Source organism: Anabrus simplex, chromosome 2, assembly GCF_040414725.1.
Source record: "Anabrus simplex isolate iqAnaSimp1 chromosome 2, ASM4041472v1, whole genome shotgun sequence".
NCBI classification, from domain to species: Eukaryota; Metazoa; Arthropoda; class Insecta; order Orthoptera; family Tettigoniidae; genus Anabrus; species Anabrus simplex.
Window position 1 is genome coordinate 2,509,155 of NC_090266.1, and position 23,581 is coordinate 2,532,735.

General features: G+C 39.4%; 1 protein-coding gene across 1 annotated transcript in view; it reads left to right on the top strand.

The window, feature by feature from the left end:
* Positions 1 to 23,581, top strand: part of LOC136863901 (dynein beta chain, ciliary-like) — a 5,220,903-nt gene that overhangs the window by 257,112 nt on the left and 4,940,210 nt on the right. The window contains exon 5 of the mRNA XM_068226514.1: positions 8,299 to 8,438. Coding sequence (XP_068082615.1) covers positions 8,299 to 8,438 — 140 coding nt within the window. The remainder of the gene's footprint in view (positions 1 to 8,298; positions 8,439 to 23,581) is intronic.

A 23,581-nucleotide genomic window follows, 5' to 3' on the forward strand; every position in this document is an offset into this window, starting at 1 on the left:
AGTTTTAACATTATTATATTGTAGTATAGTAACTAATTAGAAATTAGAGTGCCTATTCTATGATTTTGAGTAGTTTTGCGAATTTCGAACTTTAATGGTAATTTTCTTTTCTGTTTTTGCTTGGTAATAACCTGTTGTAATTAGAATACGTCTGAACGTAGTTTAAAATTATCGTAGTGTATTGTAGCATCTTATTAGAGAGTGGCGTGTTTATTCTATCACTCTGAAATATTTGTGTAGTATAGTACCATTTCTGTGGTATCTGTAGTAACACTCTTACTAAAATTCTCTCGTTGTAATTAATTGCAATTAAGAATTGTGTAATTCTTGTGCACTTTTCTCTGTTTCCAGTAATAAACAGAAATTTTCATCGTGTTAGCGTGTTGTAGAATTAAAAAATAGTACAATTAAGTGGTATTGTAGTGTAGTAGTAGCCTATATTAACTTACTGTCGTATGATCTTTGTTAACAACCTAGACAATATATCATTCCTTTCATTTTTATTTTGCACAGAATGAGTTATTTTATTTTTCCTTTTCTTTTCATTATTTAGTTAAAAAATGGCTAAGCAGTACGAGTGTAGGAACTGTGGGTGTGGCCAGGCATTAAGTAGAATGAGGGAGGAGTTGGAGAGCTTGAGGGAAATAAATAGAATTCTCTCAGAGGACGGGAAAGAAAGTAGGTCTCCAAACAATGTACAGGATACGGTAGGTGTAAGAGAGGGATGGGAAGGAAAGGGGGGAATCGTGGAATACTGGTGGTCTAATTCATTAAGGGGAAGGATATAGCAGGCTAAGGGCTCCATTCAGGATCAAATTTCAGAACAAATGTCGGTGAGAAATCGGTACGAGTCACTACTGGTAGAACAACTGAGGGAATATGAGGAACAGGGAACTGTTGCCGAGAAGTGTGGAAGTAGGAGAAAGGGAAGAGGTAGGAAATGGAAATGTGGAATAGTGGATACGAAAAGACAGATGGAACAGGGTCATGGGATGGAGAAAATGGAGGAGGAAGTAGCTTCTGCAGCTGTCAGGAAATATAGGACTGACCAGGATGGAGGGGATCAAATGAGGTGGGTAGGGTTGAGGCTCTGGTCATGGGGGATTCTATCGTTAGACATGTCGGGGAAGTGTGTGGAGGAAAGGGTACCGGGGTAGAGTGTTATCCCGGAATTAGGTTAAGGCAGATGTTGAGGAAAGTAGAAGAGAAGGTGGAGGGAAAGTGGAAGGTGGTAGTGATTCTCGTTGGTACTAACAACGTAAGACGAGCAGGTATAAGTACCTACATAGTGGGGTGTGTGTGTGTGTGGGATCTGGTAAATGCAGCATGGATGAAGTTTAAGGAAGCGGAGATTGTTATCAGTAGAGTGATGTGTAGGAGGGACACTGACTGGAAGGTGATTGGGGATTTAAATGAGACAATAGAGTGGGTATGTGGGAAAATGGGAGTGAAATTTTTAGATCCTAGTGGGTGGGTAGGAGATAGGGATCTGCGCTCAGATGGCCTTCATTTAAACCGCAGTGGTACACATAAGATTTGAAATTTGTTTATAAGGGTTATAGGGAGGTACGGTTCATTCAAGGAAACAGGGTGGTCTAGGGAGCGGTGTTAAGGGAACAGGGAACTGTAAATCAAGTAGGGATGACATAAAAATGTTAGTGTTCAACTGTAGAAGTATTGTAAAGAAAGGAATAGGATTAAAGAATATAACAGATATATACTTACCAGATATTGTAATAGGAGTTGAATCATGGCTGAGAAATGATATAATGGATGCAGAAGTTTTCTCACTGAACTGGAGGGTGTATCGTAGAAATAGGATACGAATGGTAGGAGGGGGAGTGTTCATTCTCGTGAAAGAAGAATTTGTAAGCTACGAAAAGGTTAAAGATGACAAACACGAAATGTTTGGGGTAAGGCTCATCTCTAAAGAAAATAAGCAGCTTGAGGTCTTTGGAGTGTACACACCACGAAATGGTAGCTCAGATGCTGGTTCAGAATTATTTGATAAGATAATCAGCTATGTGGGAAACGATAAGGAATGGAAAGTGATTGTAGCGGGTGATCTCAATTTACCAAGTGTCAAATGGTAAGATAATGTGAACGACAGGAAGCATGACCAACAAATTGCAAATATGTTAATATGGGAAGGGAACCTGATTCAGAAAATGATGGAACCAACTAGAGGTAAGAAAATTCTGGATGTGGTGCCGGTAAAACCAGATGAGCTGTATAGAGAAACCGAAATAATAGATGATATTAGTGATCGCGAAGCTGTTTATGTGGTAATTAAAAATAAATGTGAAAGAAAGGAAGAGATCAAAATTAGGACTGTTAGGCAGTACCATATGGCTGATAAAACAGGCATGAGGGAGTTTTTAATAAGCAACTATGATCGGTGGAAAACGGTAAATAAAAATGTAAACAGACTTTGGGATGGGTTTAAAGCAATTGTTGAGGAATGTGAAAACAGGTTTGTACCTTTAAAGGTGGTAAGGAATGGTAAAGATCCACTATATTATAACAGGGAAGTAAAGAGACTAAGAAGGAGGTGCAGGTTGGAAAGAAATAGAGTTAGAAATTGCTGTGGAAATAAGGAGAAATTGAAGGAACGTACTAGGAAATTGAATCTAGCAAAGAAGTCAGCTAAGGATAACATGATGGCAAGCGTAATTGGTGGCCACACTAAGTTTAGTGAAAAATGGAAGAGTATGTATAGGTACTTTAAGGCAGAAACAGGTTCCAAGAAGGACGTTCAAGGAATAATTAATGAACAAGGGGTATGTTTATGCGAGGATCTTCAAAAGGCAGAAGTATTCAGTCAGCAGTATGTAGAGATTGTTGGTTACAAGGATAATGTCCAGATAGCGGAGGTGACTAATACTAAAGAAGTATTAAAGTTTACCTATGACAGCAATGACATTTACAGTAAGATACAAAAGTTGAAAACTAGAAAAGCAGCTGGAATTGAGAAGGTTTCGGAGGATATACTAAAGACAATGGGTTGGGATATAGTACCATATCTGAAGTACTTGTTTGATTCTTGTTTGCATGAAGGAACTTTACCAAATGAATGGAAAGTTGCTATAGTAGCCCCTGTATATAAATGAAAGGGTGATAGGCATAAAGCTGAAAATTACCGGCATGTTAGTTTGACATGCATTGCATGTAAGCTTTAGGAAATCATTCTTTCTGATTGTATTAGACATGCTTGCAAAATTAATAACTGGTTTGACAGAAGGCAGTTTCGGTTTAGGAAAGGTTATTCCACTGAAGCTCAGCTTATAGGATTTCTGCTAGATATAGCAGATATCCTGGATTCAGAAGGCCAAATGGACTGTATTGCGATTGACTTATCTAAGGCATTTCATAGGGTAGATCATGGGAAACTACTGGAAAAAATGAGTGCAATCGGACTTGACAAAAGAGTGACTGAATGGGTGACTCTGTTTCTAGAAAACAGAACTCAGAGAATTAGAGTAGGTGAAGCTTTATCTGCCCCTGTAATAATTAAGAGGGGAATTCCTCAAGGCAGTATTATTGGACCTTTATGTTTTCTTATATATATCAATGATATGTGTAAAGAAGTGGAATCAAAGATAAGGCTTTTTGCAGATGATATTATTCTGTACAGTGTAATAAATAATTTACAAGATTGTGAGCAACTGAAAAATGACCTCGATAATGTTGTGAGATGGACAGTATGCAATGGTATGATGATAAATGGGGATAAAAGTCAGATTGTGAATTTCACAAATAGGAAAAGTCCTATCAGATTTATTTACTGCATTGATGGGGTGAAAGTTCCCTTTGAGGATCATTGTAAATATCTAGGTATAAATATAAGTAATGATCCTCAGTTGGGTAATCACATAAATATGATTGTAAATAAAGGGTACAGATCTCTGCACATGGTTATGAGAGTATTTAGGGGTTGTAGTAAGGATGTAAAGGAGAGAGCATATTTGTCTCTGGCGAGACCTCAACTTGAGTATGCTTTTAGTGTATGGGACCCTTACCAGGTACTTGAACAGTACTTACTAGGGCAAAGTAATATCCATCTGCATTTATGTTACTTCAGCTCATATTTTCTTGTATTTCTCATGTTTGCAATTCAGTTATTGGTTTCTGGTGTACTCAGAGCTCAAATATATGTGTTATATAATGCCCTGCCATTAAATTAGTTAGAAAATGAATAAGTACAAATATATCTTTCCGATCAGGCCCTCCTTAGCCACAAAACATAAGGTATTCTAATACTTTTCCATCCTTCTCTTCCCCTTTACCAAGCCCACTCTCCTGGAATTAATGAAATATACCTATCATAATAAAGACATTTAAAAAATGGTGAAAATGTTGCAGGCTATAAAAGCAGGAGGGATTATTAAGATTTCTGGGGATTTAGAGTGGGATAGAGTGCTATATCTGAAATACTTATTAGATTAATCTTTGCATGAATGAGCTATACCCAATGAGTGGAGAGTTTCAATAGTAACCCCAGTGTACAAGGGAAAGAGTGACAAACAGAAATAGGAAAATTACAGGCCAGTCAGCTTGAAATGCGTAGCTTGTAATCTCTTGCAGAGCATTCTTTATGGTAATATTAGACACGTTTGCGAAATTACTAACCGGTTTGGTAGAATTCAGTTTCGGTTTAGGAAAGGTTATTCCAATGAAGCTCAACTTGTAGGATTCTGGCAAGTTATAGCAGAAATTTTAGATTCAAGAGGTCAAATCGACTGTATCGCTATTGACCTAGCCAAATCTTTTGATAGGGTAGATCATGAGAATTTACTGACAAAACGTCGGGCAATTGGAATAGACAAAAAACCTGTTGAATAGGTGGCTTAATTTCTAGCAAAGAGAATTAGAGTAGGTTAAGCGTTAGGGCAGTATTATTGGACAAGTGATAGGGCTATTTGCGGATGATGTTCTACTGCACGGGGATGTAGTAAGATATGAGAAGCCATGTCAGTTCTGATTGTTGTGTTGACTGGGTGATAGTGTCTCAAGGGGAATACTGTAAGTACCAAGGTGTTAATATAAGGAATGATCTTCATTGTGGTAATGGTATGAAGGAGGTTGTTAAGAAATATTGCACATCATTTCACATGGTTATGAGAGTATTTAGGAGTTGTAGTAAGGATGTAAAGGAGAGGGCGTATTAATCTCTTAAGAACCCATTTAGAGTTGACTCCAGTGCATGAGACGTATTACTTGATTCGAGAACAGCAGAAAGTCCCAAAAAAAGCAGTTCGATTTGATCGGACAGAGGAGTAGTGTTACTAACTTTGGGCTGGGAGCAAGGAGAAGATGTTTTGAGCTGTCAAGCGTGGAATGACATTAGTAGAATAATAAGCCTGAGTGGAACTTTTAAAAGTAGGAAAGACCATGCTATGAAGATGAAGCTGAAATTCAAGAGGAAAACTTGGGGCAAATATTAATTTATAGGACTAGGAGTAAGGGATTGGAATACATTATATAGGTAAATGCCGATACATTTTCTAATTCTTTGAAATCGTTTTACGAAACGCTAGGTAAACAACTGTTAGGAAATCTGCCACCTATAAATGCAGATCATTGATGATTGATTGACAGGCCAGAAAGAGTCCTAACCCTCAGGATGGGGAGTGAAAGCGTCCTAATGATAAAGTAAGCCTTATACTGACACGGACATATAAATAAATGTCTCCTTTTTGCTCACCGTGCACAAGTTCTCAGATGTTCGGGAAAATGTTGAGGACTAGGCCCTCCAGCTACATCAAAGCGAAGGGTGGACTGTTTTGATGGGTGGTTTGTCGGGCTTATATATTAATGTGCACTTAAGTTACTGGAATACAGCTGGATCTCCTGGAAACAGTGGACGTCGGAAGTCATGGAGCGGAAGATCAGGCAGCTGAGGGCCTTAAGCTTGATGATTGCCAGAACATCCGGGGAGAGCCGTGACTGCGGCCAGATGCATTGATGAACATTTGTGTGGTAAGGTTTTCAATCGTTGCGTATTCCCCGGGCCATGTAAAATCAGGATTTACGATGAGAATCTGAAGAGAAATGAAGAGCCAGAGTGCAGGATGATGTATTGAGCAACCGACGAGAGTGTCTTCTCGAATGTGATGGGTTTCCAGAAGTAATGATAGAAGACTACAAAAGAAAAATAAACTAGTCAAGAAACTCTATGTAAGGAAATCAGTATCGGATATAGTACAAAATTTTGACAGGAAGGGCTAAAACGGAAGTATGAAGAAAAATGGCCCGGCCCAGTATAAGGAGGGGTTGAAATACAATATAGTGCTTTAGAATACCTTTCTCCAATTCATTTTTACAATAAAATATACAATTTAAAAGTGACTATTCTGCGGTCTGAGAATTGTTTATATATCCATGAGCGTGAGAATGTACATGTCTATGGGGAAGTCCTCGTTAACTCACGGTGGGTGGAGGGTGAGATATGCAATGAACTGAAGGAGACAGTAGAGCAAAATTGCTCAACATTTTATTTGTGTAACATCGGCTCTTTCAATTTCTGAAGAATTACAAATTTCTTGAAGTAAGACATTAGCTGAAGTTGGAAATGCTGGTATTCGAAAAGGACCTCTTCAACGACAACAAAATATTTTCGAAATATGACTTTCAGCAGAACTATGTGAACAGTTTTTCAATAATACCGTATCACAAACTTTGAATTTGGAAGGACGATGCCTACGAACGTGAGTCCGTCGTTGGATCTCCATTGCCCATAACTTCAGTGAAGCCAATTCCCAGTTATAATTGTTTAGCAGGGACAATAACAAAGAAGGTAAATCGCAATTTAAAGATTGAGAGGTATGAAAATCCCCTCCTAGGGATAAATTTGCAGGTGAAAAGGAAGTGGAATTGTTGACAGTAGAATTAATTATTAGTGAAAAGGATTGAAGTGCTGCATCCCAATTCTTTTGGTGATAAGAATGAAAAATAGAAAGAAGCAAGTTTAAATGACATTCACCGTACTTCAATAGAGAACGTTTGTTCAGAAGGGGCGTGATTTAAGGGATGTATCTTTATATACAGGGCTGATTTGGCTACTGTTTCACACCTACACCTTTAGTCCTGTAATCGACTCCTGTGTGCTACAATACGAAACATAACCAGGTTTCTTTCCACAAGTTGCACGAAAATACACTGTTTTCCGGCGACGACCCTTGATTTTCCAATTTGAACACCTACGCAGTCCCTTGTGTTGTTTATCTGATTGCAGTCAGTAAAATGTGGTTTCCCGTTCAGCCTGTTAACGTGTCGATTGACACGCGGATCCTCTCACAGAACTTCTCTCGGCCGATAGTTTTTCCAACAATTTTCTCTTAATTTCTTCAGAAATATCCGAGGAAAACTTAATACCATTGTCATACTTCTCAAGTGCATCAATAATGTTTGAATCGCTACAGAAGGAACGTTTTCGTTTGATATACTGGTTCTGGTAGCCCGTAAGTAGACAGATGATAAGTTTTAAAAGTTGAGCGTCTGTTTACTTTCCCCGCGATTATTATTAACGATAATAATAACTTTTCGAAAATGAGTTAATCATCTGATATATTATTATGGCATTTTGCTTCTGATGATAAGCATGCACTTTAGGGAAATTGAATAGTATACATTTTGCCCGCTCTATATTATAAACAATGAAGTATTATGACGTACTAAATTGGCACCTGTACTAGAATATTTATTCTATGTGCGGCTGAAAACTTTCTTCATGCCACTCATAATACAATACCAGCTTGAAATGTGGAATATACACAAGTTCAGTGATCTGATGATTAATGAGTAACGATTCGAAATTGAACACACAAGGAAATGCCTATTTCGTTTCTACATGTTATTATGATATATTATTATTGATTGATGCCAGCGCGTTGGCCTCTCAGCGCTGGATACTGTGGTTCAAATCCCGATCACTCCATGTGAGATTTGTGCTGGACAAAGCGGAGGCGGGACAGGTTTTCCTCCGGGTACTTCGGTTTTCCCTGTCATCTTTCATTCCAGCAACACTCACCATTCTCATTTCATAGCATCTATCAGTCACTTTGGGAGTGGCGACCCCATCGTACATCCCTGACCAGGTCAATGACAGGTTTTCATTTCCATTGAAATAATAGTATTGTGTTCACAGTAATTACTTTGTGTGTGGATTGAAACTTAGTGGATACTGTTTTGTATGCAGTGTGTTATAACAGTATATGAAGATTAATGAATTGTCTCTTAATTTCAGACTAATATAAGAACTATATGATATTTATCACTAGAATTTAACTCTCTTTCCAGTTCCGGGGAGATTATAGACTTATTCCTTAAAAGTGCTATAGAAGGCGTTGTCATCAAATGGGCAACACTCATCAATGACGTAATTCAAGAAGATTCGTCACAAGCATTTTCCAGAGGACGCCATCCGACTCCGTCTGCAGGTTTGTGAGACATTATTTACATTACGTTACATCGCTGTAGAATGTTTCAGCGAGTGAGGTTGCTATACCCTTAGGGTCGCGTAGGTTTGAGCCTGAGTTCGAATTCCATCTAGAAGATGGTCTACCATTTCACAGCAGGTTGTAAATTCATTAAGCCCTTTTCCATTCTTCCGTCGCCGTGATAATGCATATCCCAGTTCATTTAAAAAGAGTTACCTAAATAATTTGGTAAACATAAATTAACTTGAAGTGAGATTGCGTACACGCAGATATAATAAGCTCAGAGATTGTCATCAATTGATTATCATCTAAATGAAATATAGGACATGTGGATTGTTTGATTCACTTATAATGTAGAAGTGTCTTCTGACATTAAATGCCAGCGTAATGCAGGCATATTTTATTAAAATAGCCTTGGATAGCTTTTATTATTTTTGCAGCACCGTTGATTGTTCCTGGGAGTTTGTATTTTAACCACGTTCCTACGGTTGTGTGATATGTAGGACTGGGTATGACGCTTTATTCATTTAACGATGTAGAAACAGCGACTGAATTCAAGTCTTTTGCGTTTCTATGATGTGAAGCTGAAGTCATTGCTGGTGTGAACCTCTTGGAAAAAAATGACAACGTGTGAGCATTTATTTCTTCCTATGCTTCATTTGTATGTAGTACGAATCCACCATGTGTTTATGTTTAATTAATTGTTTACTTCCGGGGGAGCTCTCACTCATTCACTAAGGTTGTTATGGAAACTGTACGATTTTCCAGTAGGTAGGCGGTGTCGTACGGGGAAATGGAATAACGAATACTCATTTCAAAGCCCAAAATGTTCTAAATAGTTCACCACCGTAATAATACATGCATACATCATCGTTACAGACCGTTATGCCTTTCAGCGTTCAGTCTTGAATCCTCTATGAACTTACTAAATGTCGCCACAATCCTCTATCCGCAACTAGTGCTGTGGCCTCATTTAGTTCCATGTCTCTTATCATTAAATCGTTAGAAACTAAGTATAACCATCTTCGTCTTGGTCTCCTCCATAAGTGTCCATTGCCCTTCTAGGTAGTCTATCCTCCTCCATTCGCCTCACATGACCCACCACCGAAGTCGGCTTATGCGTACAGCTTCACCCATCTTGTTTATTCCTTACTTAGCCTGTATCGCATCATTCCCAGTACCCTCCTGCCATTGTTTCCACCTGTTTGTACCACAAATCATTCTCGCTACTTTCATGTATGTTACTTCTAACTTATGAAAATGATACCCAGCGTTGGCTCCCGTAATGCAAAGTTGGTCTGAAAACAGACCGATGTAGACCTAGTTTGGTCCGCGAGCTGACTTCCTTCTTATAGAATACTGTTGATCCCAACTGCGAGCTCACTGCATTAGCTTTACTGCATCCTGTTTCAATCTCACTTGCTATATCACCATCCTGGAAGAACACACATTCTAAACACTTGAAATTATCTACCTGTTCCAATTTTGTATCACCAATGTGACAATCAATTCTGTTGAATTTCTTACCTACTGACACACATTTAGTCTTCGAAAGGCTAATTTTCATACCATACTCATTACACCTATTTTCAAGTTCCAAGATATTAGACCGCAGGCTTTTGGCGCAATCTGCCATTAAGACCAAGTCGTCAGCATAGGCCAGACTGCTTACTACATTTGCACCTAACTGAATCCATCCCTGCTACTTTATACCTTCCAGCAGGTGATCCATGTAAACTACGAACAGCAAAGGTGAAAGATTACAGACTTGTCTAAAACCTTTAAGTACCCTAAACCAAGAACTCATTCTACCATAACTTCTAAATGCGGCCCAGTTGTCAAAACCAATGTGTCTTTGATTGATTTTAATAATCTACCCTTAATCCCATAGTCATCCAGTATGGTAATCATATTTCCCCTCGGTACCCTGTCATATGCTTTCCCTAGATCTACGAAACATAGACACAACTGCCTATTCCTCTCGTAGCATTTTTCAATTACATGGCACATACTAAAAATCTGACCCAGACACGCCCTCTGTGGTCTGAAACCACACTGTTTTTCATCCAGCTTCCTCTCAACCACTGATCGCACCCTCACTTCCAAGATGCCAGTGAATACTTTGCCTGGTACACTAATCAATGTGATACCTCGATGGTGGTTGCAATCCTTCCTGTTCCCTTGCTTATAGATAGGTAGTGTTAATGCGTTTGTCCAATCTGAAGGTAACCTACCAACACTCCATGCTAATCTTATTATTCTATGAAGGCATTTCTTCCCTGCCTTGCCACTATAATTTACCATTTCAGGTCTAATTTCATCTATTCCTGCTGCTTTTTGACAATGGAGCTTATTTACCATCCTTTCCACTTCCCCAAGCGTAATATAACCAACATCATTTTCCTCCTCCCCATGAGCTCCGATGTCCGCGACACCACCATGGGGATTTCCCCTTACGTTGAGTAGATTTTCAAAATTATCCCTCCACCTGTCCAGTGATTCGCTGGGATGTACTATGAGTTCACCTGAATTCCACACAAGACTGTTCATTTCATTATACCCTCCATTCCTAGGATTCTTTATTACTCTCCAGAAAGGTATCCCTGCTGCTTGGCCTAGCATTTCCAGGTTATTATAAAAATATTTTCACAACTTCTATTTGGAATCGGCAAGTATTTGTTTAGCTCTGTTTCCTTCATCTATGTACAATTCCCTGTCTGCGCCAGCCCTCGTTTGGAGCCATTTCTGATAAGTCTCCTTTTTAGGTTTACAAGCTGCTCTTACTTCATCATCCCACCAGGATGTTCGCCTTTTTCCATCCTTACACACAGTTGTTATAGGCATTCCCTCGCTGTTTGTACTACAGCATCACTGTATGCCACCTATTCTCCTACAATCAATCAATCAATCAATCAATCAATCAATCAATCAATCAATCAATCAATCAATCAATCAATCAATCAATCAATCAATCAATCAATCAATCAATCAATCAATCAATCAATCAATCAATCAATCAATCAATCAATCAATCAATCAATCAATCAATCAATCAATCAATCAATCAATCAATCAATCAATCAATCAATCAATCAATCAATCAATCAATCAATCAATCAATCAATCAATCAATCAATCAATCAATCAATCAATCAATCAATCAATCAATCAATGATATGCATTCAGGGATGTAGCCCAGCTAGCGGATTCCCTGTCTACTCTTTACCTCGCATTTCCTAAAATTCTGTCAAAGATATTCTTACACACACATGGATAAATCTTATTCATCTTCCAATGTTATGTTGTTCAGTAATTGTAGCAGACTACCAGGCCGTACCATATAAGCCGTAATATATTGTATTCCAGGGACGCCCTAATATATTACGTCTTTTGCTGAAAAGAGACCTCAAACATTTTAAAACAGCAATTCTAGTGTTTGATGTTTCCTTCTCAGCTGTTCTAACTTTGCAGCCGAATGTAACAGTCAGAGTTGACATATCCTGCCCACTTCCAATGTTTTGCCCCACCATGAAATTGGAAATGTATCATAGAATTTTGGCTAATTAATCGGCATGAGCATGGCTGTATTAGTTGGGGTTAGACACACCTGTGTTGCATAGCAAATACTGAAAGGTGGGAGTTGCAGTAAGCAGCCAACGACAGACTGCGTTGAAAGCCTTCTTATAATTTGCACGAACGTTTCCAGGTCTAATGTGATGTCAACGAAGTAGAATTGAGGCGGAACACAAAAGTGGTAAATGTGGATTATTTCAAGGATGCAAGGTTATTATACTCCCAGTACAGTAAGTGATACTGAATCACGCAATGAGTTAGCAGGCGAAATTGCCTTCACATTGGTACAACAGTGAAAGCTGGATGGGTTCGGGATATTTTGTTTGTAAGTCTGAAACTTCAAACATGAATTAATCGCGAATGACTGGATGCAAAAATTGGTAAATTTGTCTGAGAGTGGTCGAAATGAAGATATAGGAATTAAGTAATGGATAGGGCTTTACGTATAAACCGGCTTCTTACTTTGCGTCATGCTAGGGGAATGGAGGAGGTTATTTTACCTACGAATAACCACAGAGCTTGTGGCGTGTAGTTAATTGGCCGAGGCTTTCAGAATCTATTATGTATATAAATATGGATATTAATCTGAATATGTACATAAGTAGTAGGGAAATATGGTTCCCAAGCACTTGGCGTCAGCACGGTTTCTGCTGCGTCAGCACCCGAGGTCATTGACCCCAGCGAAAGTTCATTGACTCCGTGACGTCATGACCACGTGACTGTGACGTCTTGACCACGTGCCTTTGATTGTAAACAAAGCCACGTGCTTTTTTGAGAGCTTTAAAGCTGTCATCTTTAAACCAGAACGCATCGCTAACCTCATTGCTGCCATCTTTACGTCACTAAACCTCAAGGGTGCCACCTTATGCTCGTGGGAGCGCGAAATTTGAAATTGCACGTGTTCTTGTTTGTAAACAAACCACGAGCTTTTTGACAGCTGCCAGCGGCCATTTTTAAACAAGAGAGCATCATGATGCCATCATGACGGGTCTAAATCATTATCTGTGCCACCTTAAGCACATGGTGGCGGGCAATTTGAAATTCCATGTGCTCTTCTTTGCAAACAAAGCCAAGTGTTTTTTGACAGCTGTCAGCGGCCATCTCTAACAAGAGAGCATCATGTTCCCATCATGACGTGGTTAAATCCTCATGGGTGCCACCTTAGGCACGTGGTAGCGGGCAATTTGAAATTCCATGTGCTTTTGTTTGTAAACAAAGCCACGTGCTGTTTTGACAGCTGTCAGCGGCCATCTCTAACAAGAGAGCATCATGCTGTCATCTTGACAGGACTAAATCCTCACGGGTGCCACCTTAGGTACATGGGTGCGCGAAATTTGAAATTCCACGTGCTCTTGTTTGTAAACAAAGCCACGTGCTTTTTTTGACAGCTGTCAGCGGCCATCTGCAAACAACAGACGATCGCAAACTTCACTGCCGGCATCTTCACGGGACTAATACTTCAAGCCTGCAACCTTAGGCACGTGGTAGCTAGCAATTTGAAAAATTCTACGTGCTTCTTGACAGCTGTCAGCCGGCTATCTTTATACAAGAGAGCATGTCTGGGCTAAATCTTGATGACTGCTACCTTAGACATGTGCTGGCATCTTGACACGACTAAAACTTTATAGCTGCAGGACAAACAATTCGACGTGCTTTTTTCTAACAGCTGACATCATTTAAACATAGCTAACTTCTGAGCTGACGGGTCTAAAACTTTATGCCTGCAACTGGTAGCGGGCAATTTTTAAATTCTGCTCTGAGATCGAGGGGAAAAATCTCTGACTGGGCAAGGAATCGAGGTCGGATTCAAAGCACGCACGCTATGCGACGGGGGAGGCAAGTGGAAAAACTAAACCTCTACAAAGTGGGTGGTGCTCAGCACGACTCTTATTCTAGGCTAGTAGTTTCGTGGACTTTGAACTCGAGAAGCAAACAACAAGTAGACATGCTTCAACTTGCTTCTTGTGCGGCTTAAGGACGCATTTCTGGTCAACACATACACACACAGCAAGGCAGGAACACGTCGTCGAGGCTTTAAGGTGAAATTACTACTGCATATTCTGGTAGTACTGACCTAGCTGGGAAACGAAACTCGGAGACTCTAGCTAAGAGGCAGGGGCTAGCAAAAAATAACTTCGCTGAGAAATATAACTTGGAGTATCTCTTATTACGTAAAACGCGAATATTAGCAGTTGCCTAGGTACGATTTCTAAGTCGATCTCGAACCAGCCTAATCTCCTAAGATGCAATGCTAAGAATCAAACTGCGACCTCCGGAGTGGGACTAAGGGGAGGTCGGATAGGTTAGATGAAAGTAAAGAACTTGCTAGAAGCAATAGCAGGACCAGCTCAGAGCTTTAGGGTCGCTTGTGGGGCTCCCTCTTACAGCAGGCAGGGTGTGTTCTCTTACCTAGTTCTAGTACAACTACAAAAAACGTTGTTTTATTTTTACTGTTCGATGTATTATATTAGGCTTATTCGCTGGGAGACGTAGACTTGTGTGCTCTTGCGAGACCTCATCCGCTTATCTCTGATATGTCGCAATCAGCACTTCTCGTCTGGTAGAGGACAAAGTACATTGCGACTGTACCATAAGAAAATAAGCCTGTTGTATTCTGACAGTAGCTCAGTAAGTTGTGACAAGTTTAGCCTCATCTTTGCCAACTTACACTCTCGAGTTTAGAGCCTATTTTAGTAGCACAGTTACGTCCGCAAGGGATATCATAGGTGTTATTGTACTGGCAGCCCATTTGTTTCGACACATTTTTAAAGTAATGCTAGGACTCAGCTCATGGCCCCGTAGCCGTCAACTCACACTCTCGAGTTCAGACTCCTGGAAACTCTAGGCAGGTAGTATTGACAGTGTTATTGTAAAGGCTTCGTAGTCGCCAAATCACCCTCTCGAGTTCATAAACAGCACGTTGGTTTCGACACACATTTAAGCAATGCTAGGACTCAGCTAAGGGTCCCGTAGTTGCTAACTCCAAAGTTCAGAGCCCTGGGAACTCTAGGCAGGGGATAGTGTTATTCTACTGCTTCTAAAGGCTTCGTAGTTGCCAACTCACAATCTCGAGTTCAGAAGAGGCAGAGGATAGCATAGGTGTTGTTAAGAGCCCCTGGATCCAGTCTTACAGCAGGTAGGGGATAGTGTTGATGTTATTCTACTGCCCTTACCTACAGGGAGATCTATAGTGGAAATAGTTTTTTGACAAGGCCGTTTCCTTTTTGGAAGTAGCAGTGTTATATTAACTTTTGTTAAGACTGTACTTGCTAGCTGATCTACTCACTTTTCTGCTCTGTCCCCTAGCAACAAGCCCAGTCGACAGGAAGTAGTCTGTGTGAAACGCACGGGAGCCGCAGTGTTCGTGTGTGTTCAGTGCTGATCATATAAAATTGAAGTGTATATAAACGGATAGCCAATTTACTGTATTCTCTTACTTTGAATGAAGCTGACCATCGTGATTGATATCTGCTATCTGCTAAAAGTAGTAAGTTTAATTCTCTGATTATTATTATTATTATTATTATTATTATTATCGATTTTTTGTATATTTAAGATTTCTTTTTATTTGTTTTTAGAAAATCGTTAACATCATCTACCGTCTACATTATTGTAGTGAGATCTGCCAAAGAAAAACAAAGTAAGTTTAATGCGTCTCTTTAGTGATGCCTAGGCTAGCTGTTGTGGATTTAACTTGCTTTTGAGCTAATGTAATACTGTTGCTTATACGGTCGGTTAGTGCTTGCATTTTCGCTCGGTGAGGAAAGCAACTTTACTTTAGTAATGCCTACGCTAGCTGTTGTGGATCCGACTAACTTTCAAGCTGAGTGAAATGCATGCGGGTACAAACTTGTAGCTCACTACGCTTCTTATAGGGTTGCATGTAGTTTAGCTCAATGAAAAATCTACCTTACTTTGTACAATTGAGGATCCGACTAACGTTCGAGCTGAGCGTAATGCATGCGGGTACAATCTCCTAGCTCAGTACGCTTCTATAGTGATGCCTATGCTACCTGTTGAGTATCCGATTAACCTTCAAGCTGAGTGTTTTTGAGTAACGCATGCGGGTACAAATTTCTAGCTCTGTACCTGACTCAGTACGCTTCTTTAGTGATGCCTGGGCTAGCTGTTGAGGATCCGACCAACATTCGAGCTAAACTAATGTTTACAAGTTTGCATATATTTCAGCTTCGTAAAGAAAACTACTTTACTTTGTACGCCTAGGCTATCTCAAGCTACAGACATACATTAATATTTTTTGTTTTTAGGTACATCAAGAATTATCCTCGTCGTCATTCATATTTACTGTTTCCTTTATTCGAGTCACAGTTGCTGACTTCATCTACATTGAACGTGCACATCTTCAGGTATGTTTCAATCTTTTTATCGATCGCATAGGTTTAATTAAAACAGTCTAAAATAGTACTTTGCTTTTTTGCAGAAAAATGGAGAAGATTAACCAGCTAGGTGACATTTCATCTCCTACTACGGGGCCGCTGACGACTCTTCCGATAAATGAGCGATTTCAAGTGATTTCGTTTCGAAAACTAAGAACAAAATTTGGTGACAGAATTTTGTGCGCCTGTGAAGACTTCCAAGTATTTCTACCTAATAGATTTAGTGTGCTAACTGATAAGGATATGTTTATTCAGTTGCAACAACTATATCAACAATCTATTTGTATTATGTACCGTGGAATGGAGAACACATCTTGTGTCATTAGTTTTGTTGATGCGTAATTATGACAACAAATTGGGAAATTATACATACATGTTTTTCATCGCATATTCTAAGCGGTGTTATACGAAATTCATCAAATGTGTTAGATCCAAATTCTTTCTTACCGTCTTGCTATAATGTCTTCGAAGAAAAATTTACTTCTTTGCTGACTATGCATACAGCGCTTGAACTAAACGCTAGTCTTGCATATCCTTTCATTCTTTTCAAAGACAATGAGGAAATTCATGAAACATTTTACATTTCTAATAAAATGACGGAACTCTCATGTTCAGACAATATTTCGGAAAGGTTTCAAAAACACATTGTAGAGACAATGCTGGCTAAATTTCAAAAGTTTGAAAAAGGAGCGAGAAATAAGGCACTTGAAAGTATTTTGCATCTTCAAATCAATGTATGCAAATTCGACCCCTTGAATTAATGTAGGCAATACATTAAACTTCCTCAAGCGATTGTAAATAAGACAGCAGTGATCAATATTGAGAATAACGATGACTATTGCTTTCTATGGTGTATCGCAATGGCGTTGAAACTAGCAGCACGTCAACATTCAAAAACTTTTCAGTATAAGGATATGTTTATTCAGTTGCAACAGTAATTAAATTTTGAAGGTGTTTATTTTCCTATGCATTTAACAAAACATTTCTACGTTTGATAAAAACAAACCGAATTTTTCCTTTCCTGTATACGGTGTCGACGGAGACCGTAGTGTAGGACCACTCTACACCACTTCTTCTCCGAAACAACACCCTCTTCATCTTTTGTAAGTTTGCAATGGAAACACAAGTCACTTCTGCCTTATAACTAGCCTTTCGCGTCTGTTAAACTATACAATTTTATCGTATAAAGGAAATAATTTTGTATGCGAGAGGTGTTTGCAGTACTTTACAACAGAAAACTTGTTAGCTACACAGTTTGTTGATTGTGCAACAAATCCTGCCGTAAAACTTGTTCTGCCAACCACGGAAATTGCAGAAATGAAGTTTCAGAATTATTAACGACAGGAACCTGATCCCATCAGTATTTGTGCAGATTTTGAATGTTTTACTGTACCTTTCCATCGTTTCCAACCAGAGTTGAGCGAACCCTACACTGATTACGTGCAAAAAGCACACTCCGTTTTCAGTAGCTTACAAAGTCGTTGATTCCTACAATGCATCGCTATCTTTTTAGGATGTATCGAAGCGAAAACTGTACGGCATGGCCGTTAACAGAATTAGAACAGTTAGCACAACGCGTTTATACGCTTAAGTAATATAAGTGGATGGTTCGGCGGCCTCATCCTCTACAGGCCCCCCGTAGAGCCTTCCACCGACACCTCCACCGCAGGCCCCTACGCAGAGGCCTCCACCGCCACCGCCACCACAGGCTCTCGGGAGAGGGCTCCACCACCACCGCCACCGCAGGTCCCTCCACAAAGGCCTCCACCGCATTGCTATGCTGGCTAAGAGAGCGAGCCTAACCTCACATCCGCCATCTTGGAGGGGCTCAACCTAACTTTTAACGCGTAAGAGAGCTAGCCTAACCTCATCGAGGGGCTTAACCTCAGTTTTACAGCTGGATGCCCTTCCTGACGCCAAGGAGTGCTAGCCTAACTTCACGTCCGCTATCTTGGAGAGGCTTAACCCAACTTTTGACGCACAAGACAGCAAGCCTAACATCATGGAGGAGCGTAACCACAGTTTTATGGCCGGATGCCCTTCTCAACGCCAATTGCAAAAGGTGGCGGCTATACACGGCTCCTTATGAGACCCCTTAAGGGTGCTTGCGCAAGATGGTGACAGCAAGATGGCTGCTATACACAGACTCTTATGAGACCCCCAAGGGACGCTTGCGCACGATGGAGGCTATCCAATTTTACAAAAAAAGGCGGCTATACATAGCTCCTTATGGGAAGCCTTAAGGGCGCTTGCGCAAGACGGCTGCTATACATAGACCCTTATGGGACTCCCTAGGGACGCTTGCGCACTATGGCGGCCGCAAGATGAGGGGCTATACACAGCTCCTTATGAGACGGCTTAAGGGTGCTTGCGCAAGATGGCGGGCGCAAGATGGCTGCTATACATAGATAAAGGTGTCCCTTAAGAGGGCAAATCTTTTCATTTATTGAAACGCTTACCCCCTTATTGTGTTTATTAGTCTATTAGTTACCCTAGTACAGAATGTCAAATTCCTACATTAATTTTAACCCGTGCCGACGGGGCCTAAAAGTTTTAGAAAATAGCTGCTCATAAGGTGTCTTAAATGTAGTTGTAGGTGGTCACTAAAGCAATTATTTTAGAGAAATATAAATGAAAACAGAAAGTCATTTGGATATTTCCTCTTCAAAGTTTATTTTTTACAGTCTGGGTAAATTTTTCTATGTTCTTGCACACAATGTAATAAGAACTGCTTCTGTTCATCTGCGGTAATCAAACCATGAAAGTCTGTCATTAGTTTAACATCTCTCTCAGCTGTGTCATTAACTGATTTTAAGGTAGAAACCTTCTTTTCAGCTTCCACAAATGCCACGTTGTCTTTCCATGAAGATACAATTTCTTGAAGAAAACCACTGTCAAGTTTCAGTCGTGAAAATAAATCTTTACTCTTGACAGAAAGAAAATCACTGAAAGATTTCCCTGAAATTAGATAAAAAATACTTGTAGTGCCTATAAATGAAACAACTAAGTTCTAAATTATATACCAGATTAAACACTAGTCTACTACGTACCATATAGAGAGCCAGACATCTCTTCTTTCGGTGGAACATATCTCTTTCCGGAATCACCAAAACTTTCTTTTTGTAAATTTTCTACAATTAATATTTGTACCTTGTACCTTATCATCCAGGTTCCAGTCACGAAGGGCATTTGACATTGCTTTCGCTTGCTCTTTACCGGAAGAGTTGTCTAACTTCGGCACAGCAAGAAGTTGTTCATCCTCGTCAGGTAGGCGTTCTTCTTTAGAACATCTTACGTCCAGAGTAGGAAACAATTTTCCATCCCAATGAACAGTAACTACTTCGGGCACGTTATTCTGAAAATCGGATTTAATGGATCTCGCTCTATCTTTTCTCATTTGTGTTCGAATGCGTTGAATAGAAGATTTGTTGATCGGGTAATTGTCAGAACTAAGACGCAAATGCTTCTACTACAGACGGAATTATATAAACATAGTCTCTGATGCTTTGTTGATATATGTCTAATGTTGCAACTAATTTAGATGTGATAAAAAATTTCTTCCTCTTCTTGTCGACGTAGCTAAAGAACTTACAGATTGAGATATGGGTGGCAGAGATTCTTCCAGGCTTTCTTCAGAGCTTGTGGATTGTTCTTCTACGTCTTCATGTGTCTCAAAAGTTGCAGATTCCAATGAGCTCGCGGAAGGCTTTGGTCTCTTTTTATCTTCTGTGAGTTTCCTCAGCCTGGCCCCTTATTCAATATCAGCCAACATTTTGTCAACACCCGATTTTTATTCTTTCAAGAGCATCAGCATGTGCTATATCGAGTAAATTATCTAACTCAAGTTTAAAGTTCTCTTCGCAGCGCCAATGTAAATCCCGAATCTTCTTGCTATTTTTTTGCAGTTCTCGCCAGACCTGATAAAGATCCACTAACTTCTTAACACAATTAGGCACAGCTCTGGTAGGTATTCTAGCCTTTTCCTAGAATATGTTGCACTCCGAAATGACAAGATTTGCGCTTTCACTAACAGTCAACTTAACCTCGCGTATGTTGAAAAATAGAACTGCGAGAATTTGACGATTAGATGGTAATTTTGTGCCTATTATTTGGTGATTTACTTCACCAACCAAGAAAATGCTTTTTTAATTGCTCCTTAGTTCCACTGACATCTTCGAAATATAAAACAATTCGTGCTAGCTAACCGATAAGCGAAAACTAAGTGACAATAACAATGAGAGCGCGCCACTCTTGTGACGCCACTTGTATGGACATGTTTGTGCGTGAGTCGGCACGGGTTGCACTGTTCCGAATAAGGAAAATGATTGTTTTCGGGTGTTTTAGGCCCAAATGAATAACACAATAACCTATGCATTGCAAAATTAAAACTTTTAAATATAAGGGAAACCCTAACATAGACTCTTATGAGACAGCTTAGGGGTGCTTGCACAGGATTCCTGCTGCACTAATGAGACGCCCTAGGGACGCTTACGCAAAATGGCGGCTATTCATTGGCTCTTAAGAAGAAAGCTAGTTTAGAACCTACTGCACAAGATGATGGCTACTGTTATGCATGCGATGGAGGGCAATTTGAAATTCCACATGCTCTTCAAAGCCACGTGCTCCTTTGACAGCAGCCATCTTTAATCAACTGAGCACCGTGCTGCTATCTTTATGGCTACTACCTTAAGCACGTAGTGGCGGGTAATTTGAAAAATTTCACGTGCTTTTTTGACAGCTGTCATCCGCCATCTTGCATCGAAAAACCTGAGTGCCGCCATCTTTAGCTACTACCTTTGAAATGTAGTGGCAGGCAATTTAAAAAAAATTCCACGTGCTCTTGTTTGTAAACAAAGTTACATGCTTTTTGACAGCTAAAATGCTGACAACGGCCATCTTTAATCAACAGAGCACCTTGCTATATCTTTACGACTACTACCTTAAGCACGTGGTAGGGGGGGAAATTTGAAAAATTCGGTCAGCTATCATCATTAAACGGTAAAACTTTAGTGCATATGCGAACCTAACCTCTCATCTACCATCCTGAAGGGGGCAATCCTTAGTTTACGACAAGATGCCCTTACCTCCTTTTTAAGAAGATCAGATTAAAAAAGAAGTGATTGAAACATAACAGGTCTAGAATCGAACACGATTTATGTGTTCAGAACATGTCAGGGGGATACCTTTGTCATAAGAGAAAAATAATAAGACTACAATTCTGAATAGCATGCGCGAGATAGCGGCTGTTATAACCACCTCCTTCTCTGTCAAGCCATAGATGTATGTCTCTATCGAAAATACAACGCGTTTTTATGCGTATGGTAGTGGACATATTGTGCCCGTCGTAGTCAGTCTGCGAACACGAGACACCCCAGGGGTGCTCAGTTCGGTGGCTGTAGGCTTATAAAATAAATGAATGTGGCAGGATTATCATAGGGTTCATCAAATAAGCACGTTCCAGGTATATAACATATATGACACTTTTATTTAATTAAATGCAGTATTGGCCATCCTGAAATCTATGATTATGATTATGATCGTTACGTTATGGAATTTTATATGGCTCTTGATGTAACAAACCTATGTGCAATCAAATGGGGTGGTACACGACAGTTATTTCCCTGACATTCTAACAGAGTATTTACATTGTGAAAAATTTCTTTTCTCGTCTTTAAAGTTATTAAATTATTGGTTTAAAGTTGAATTAAAATTTTCATTCAGAAAAAATGAGGTCTGGGCCAAGCCTTCATCGACAATCTGGAAAAAATGCAGTAATTGTAAGAACGAGTATAATAAAGAAATATCCAAGATTCAAAAGTTAACACTCATAGCAAAAATAAAATTTACAGTCGTTATCTAACAATAAAATGAAAAGTTGAATTTGCCTTGGTTTTCTCTAAGTTAATCCGAGACGTCGGATATACCTGTTCACGTTATCTCACATCTCTTTTCGTGAGAATTTATACTGGACGTTAAGTATTTGACCAATAATTAAACAAAATAAAACGCCTCCTGGGCTTGCAAACGTAAGTAAATGGGGAGAATACCATCCATGTGGAAATCCTGTCCACTATCAATCGATAATATCAGTGTCACATATTTCAGAACAGAACACATAAAAAAATCCTCTAAATACTAACAAATTACTACTTCTACAGCTAACTACGGAAATTGTCAAGAAGACTGTAAGTACCAAGAAGAAAATATCTACACTATGTACACGTCGACGAGTGTCGATCAACCGTATTACTCTCCTGTTAACGAATTTATTGAGTTACAGCAAGATTGAGTTATCACATGAGAGCGAAAAATTGCATCAACGAATGAGCTGATATAGTCACGAATCAGATATTATTTAGATATTTCGTCGAAGACCTGTTCTTTAGACCTAAGGCCTTCTCGAACATTCATCTGTACCTTGAACTTGAAATGACTGGATTACTTGAGAAAATTTGGGATATTCCCACGAATTAAAAAGTACATCAATTAACATGGACTTTCATTTTCTTCATCTGAAGACACCAATATTAGGCTACACTGCATTTATCGCGAATAATCCATTAACATGTGAAAAGCTCAGTTTCACGAAGATTTGTGCCATGCACAATTATTCCATATACTCTACACGTACAGTGTACCACAATGACGACCCTAACTTGTCGCATCCTAATCTCAAATATGTGTAGCCGTGAAATATCAGGACCTACCATCGTCCTACAAATACATAATATCCACTTAAAAGTGTCTCGATGATTAATTACTCCAACTAATTATCACATGCTCCCAATGCACATGTTCACATTAAATTCGTACATAGAATTCGGACTCAATATCCCGATGACACGTTGTCTCAGACACGAGGTACAAGTAGAAGTTCCATTACAAGGAAAATATAGAAAATGTGGACGAAATATCCTACCATTAAATCCATCGGACATAAATTAATTCATATTCGTGACGAAATTTACTCAATAAGCAAAGATGGTGTCGATAACACATGGATAACTCTATCAGAACCCTCACTGTCAAATTCATGGCCACATGGTCATTAAGTAATCACATGTGTCAGTTTTACGACGTATTCCAGCAAATAACAACCATAAAATGTGTCAAAATAGCTTACTAAGAAGAAAGAAAGAATAGAACAAAACTACATAGAACAGATATAAATGA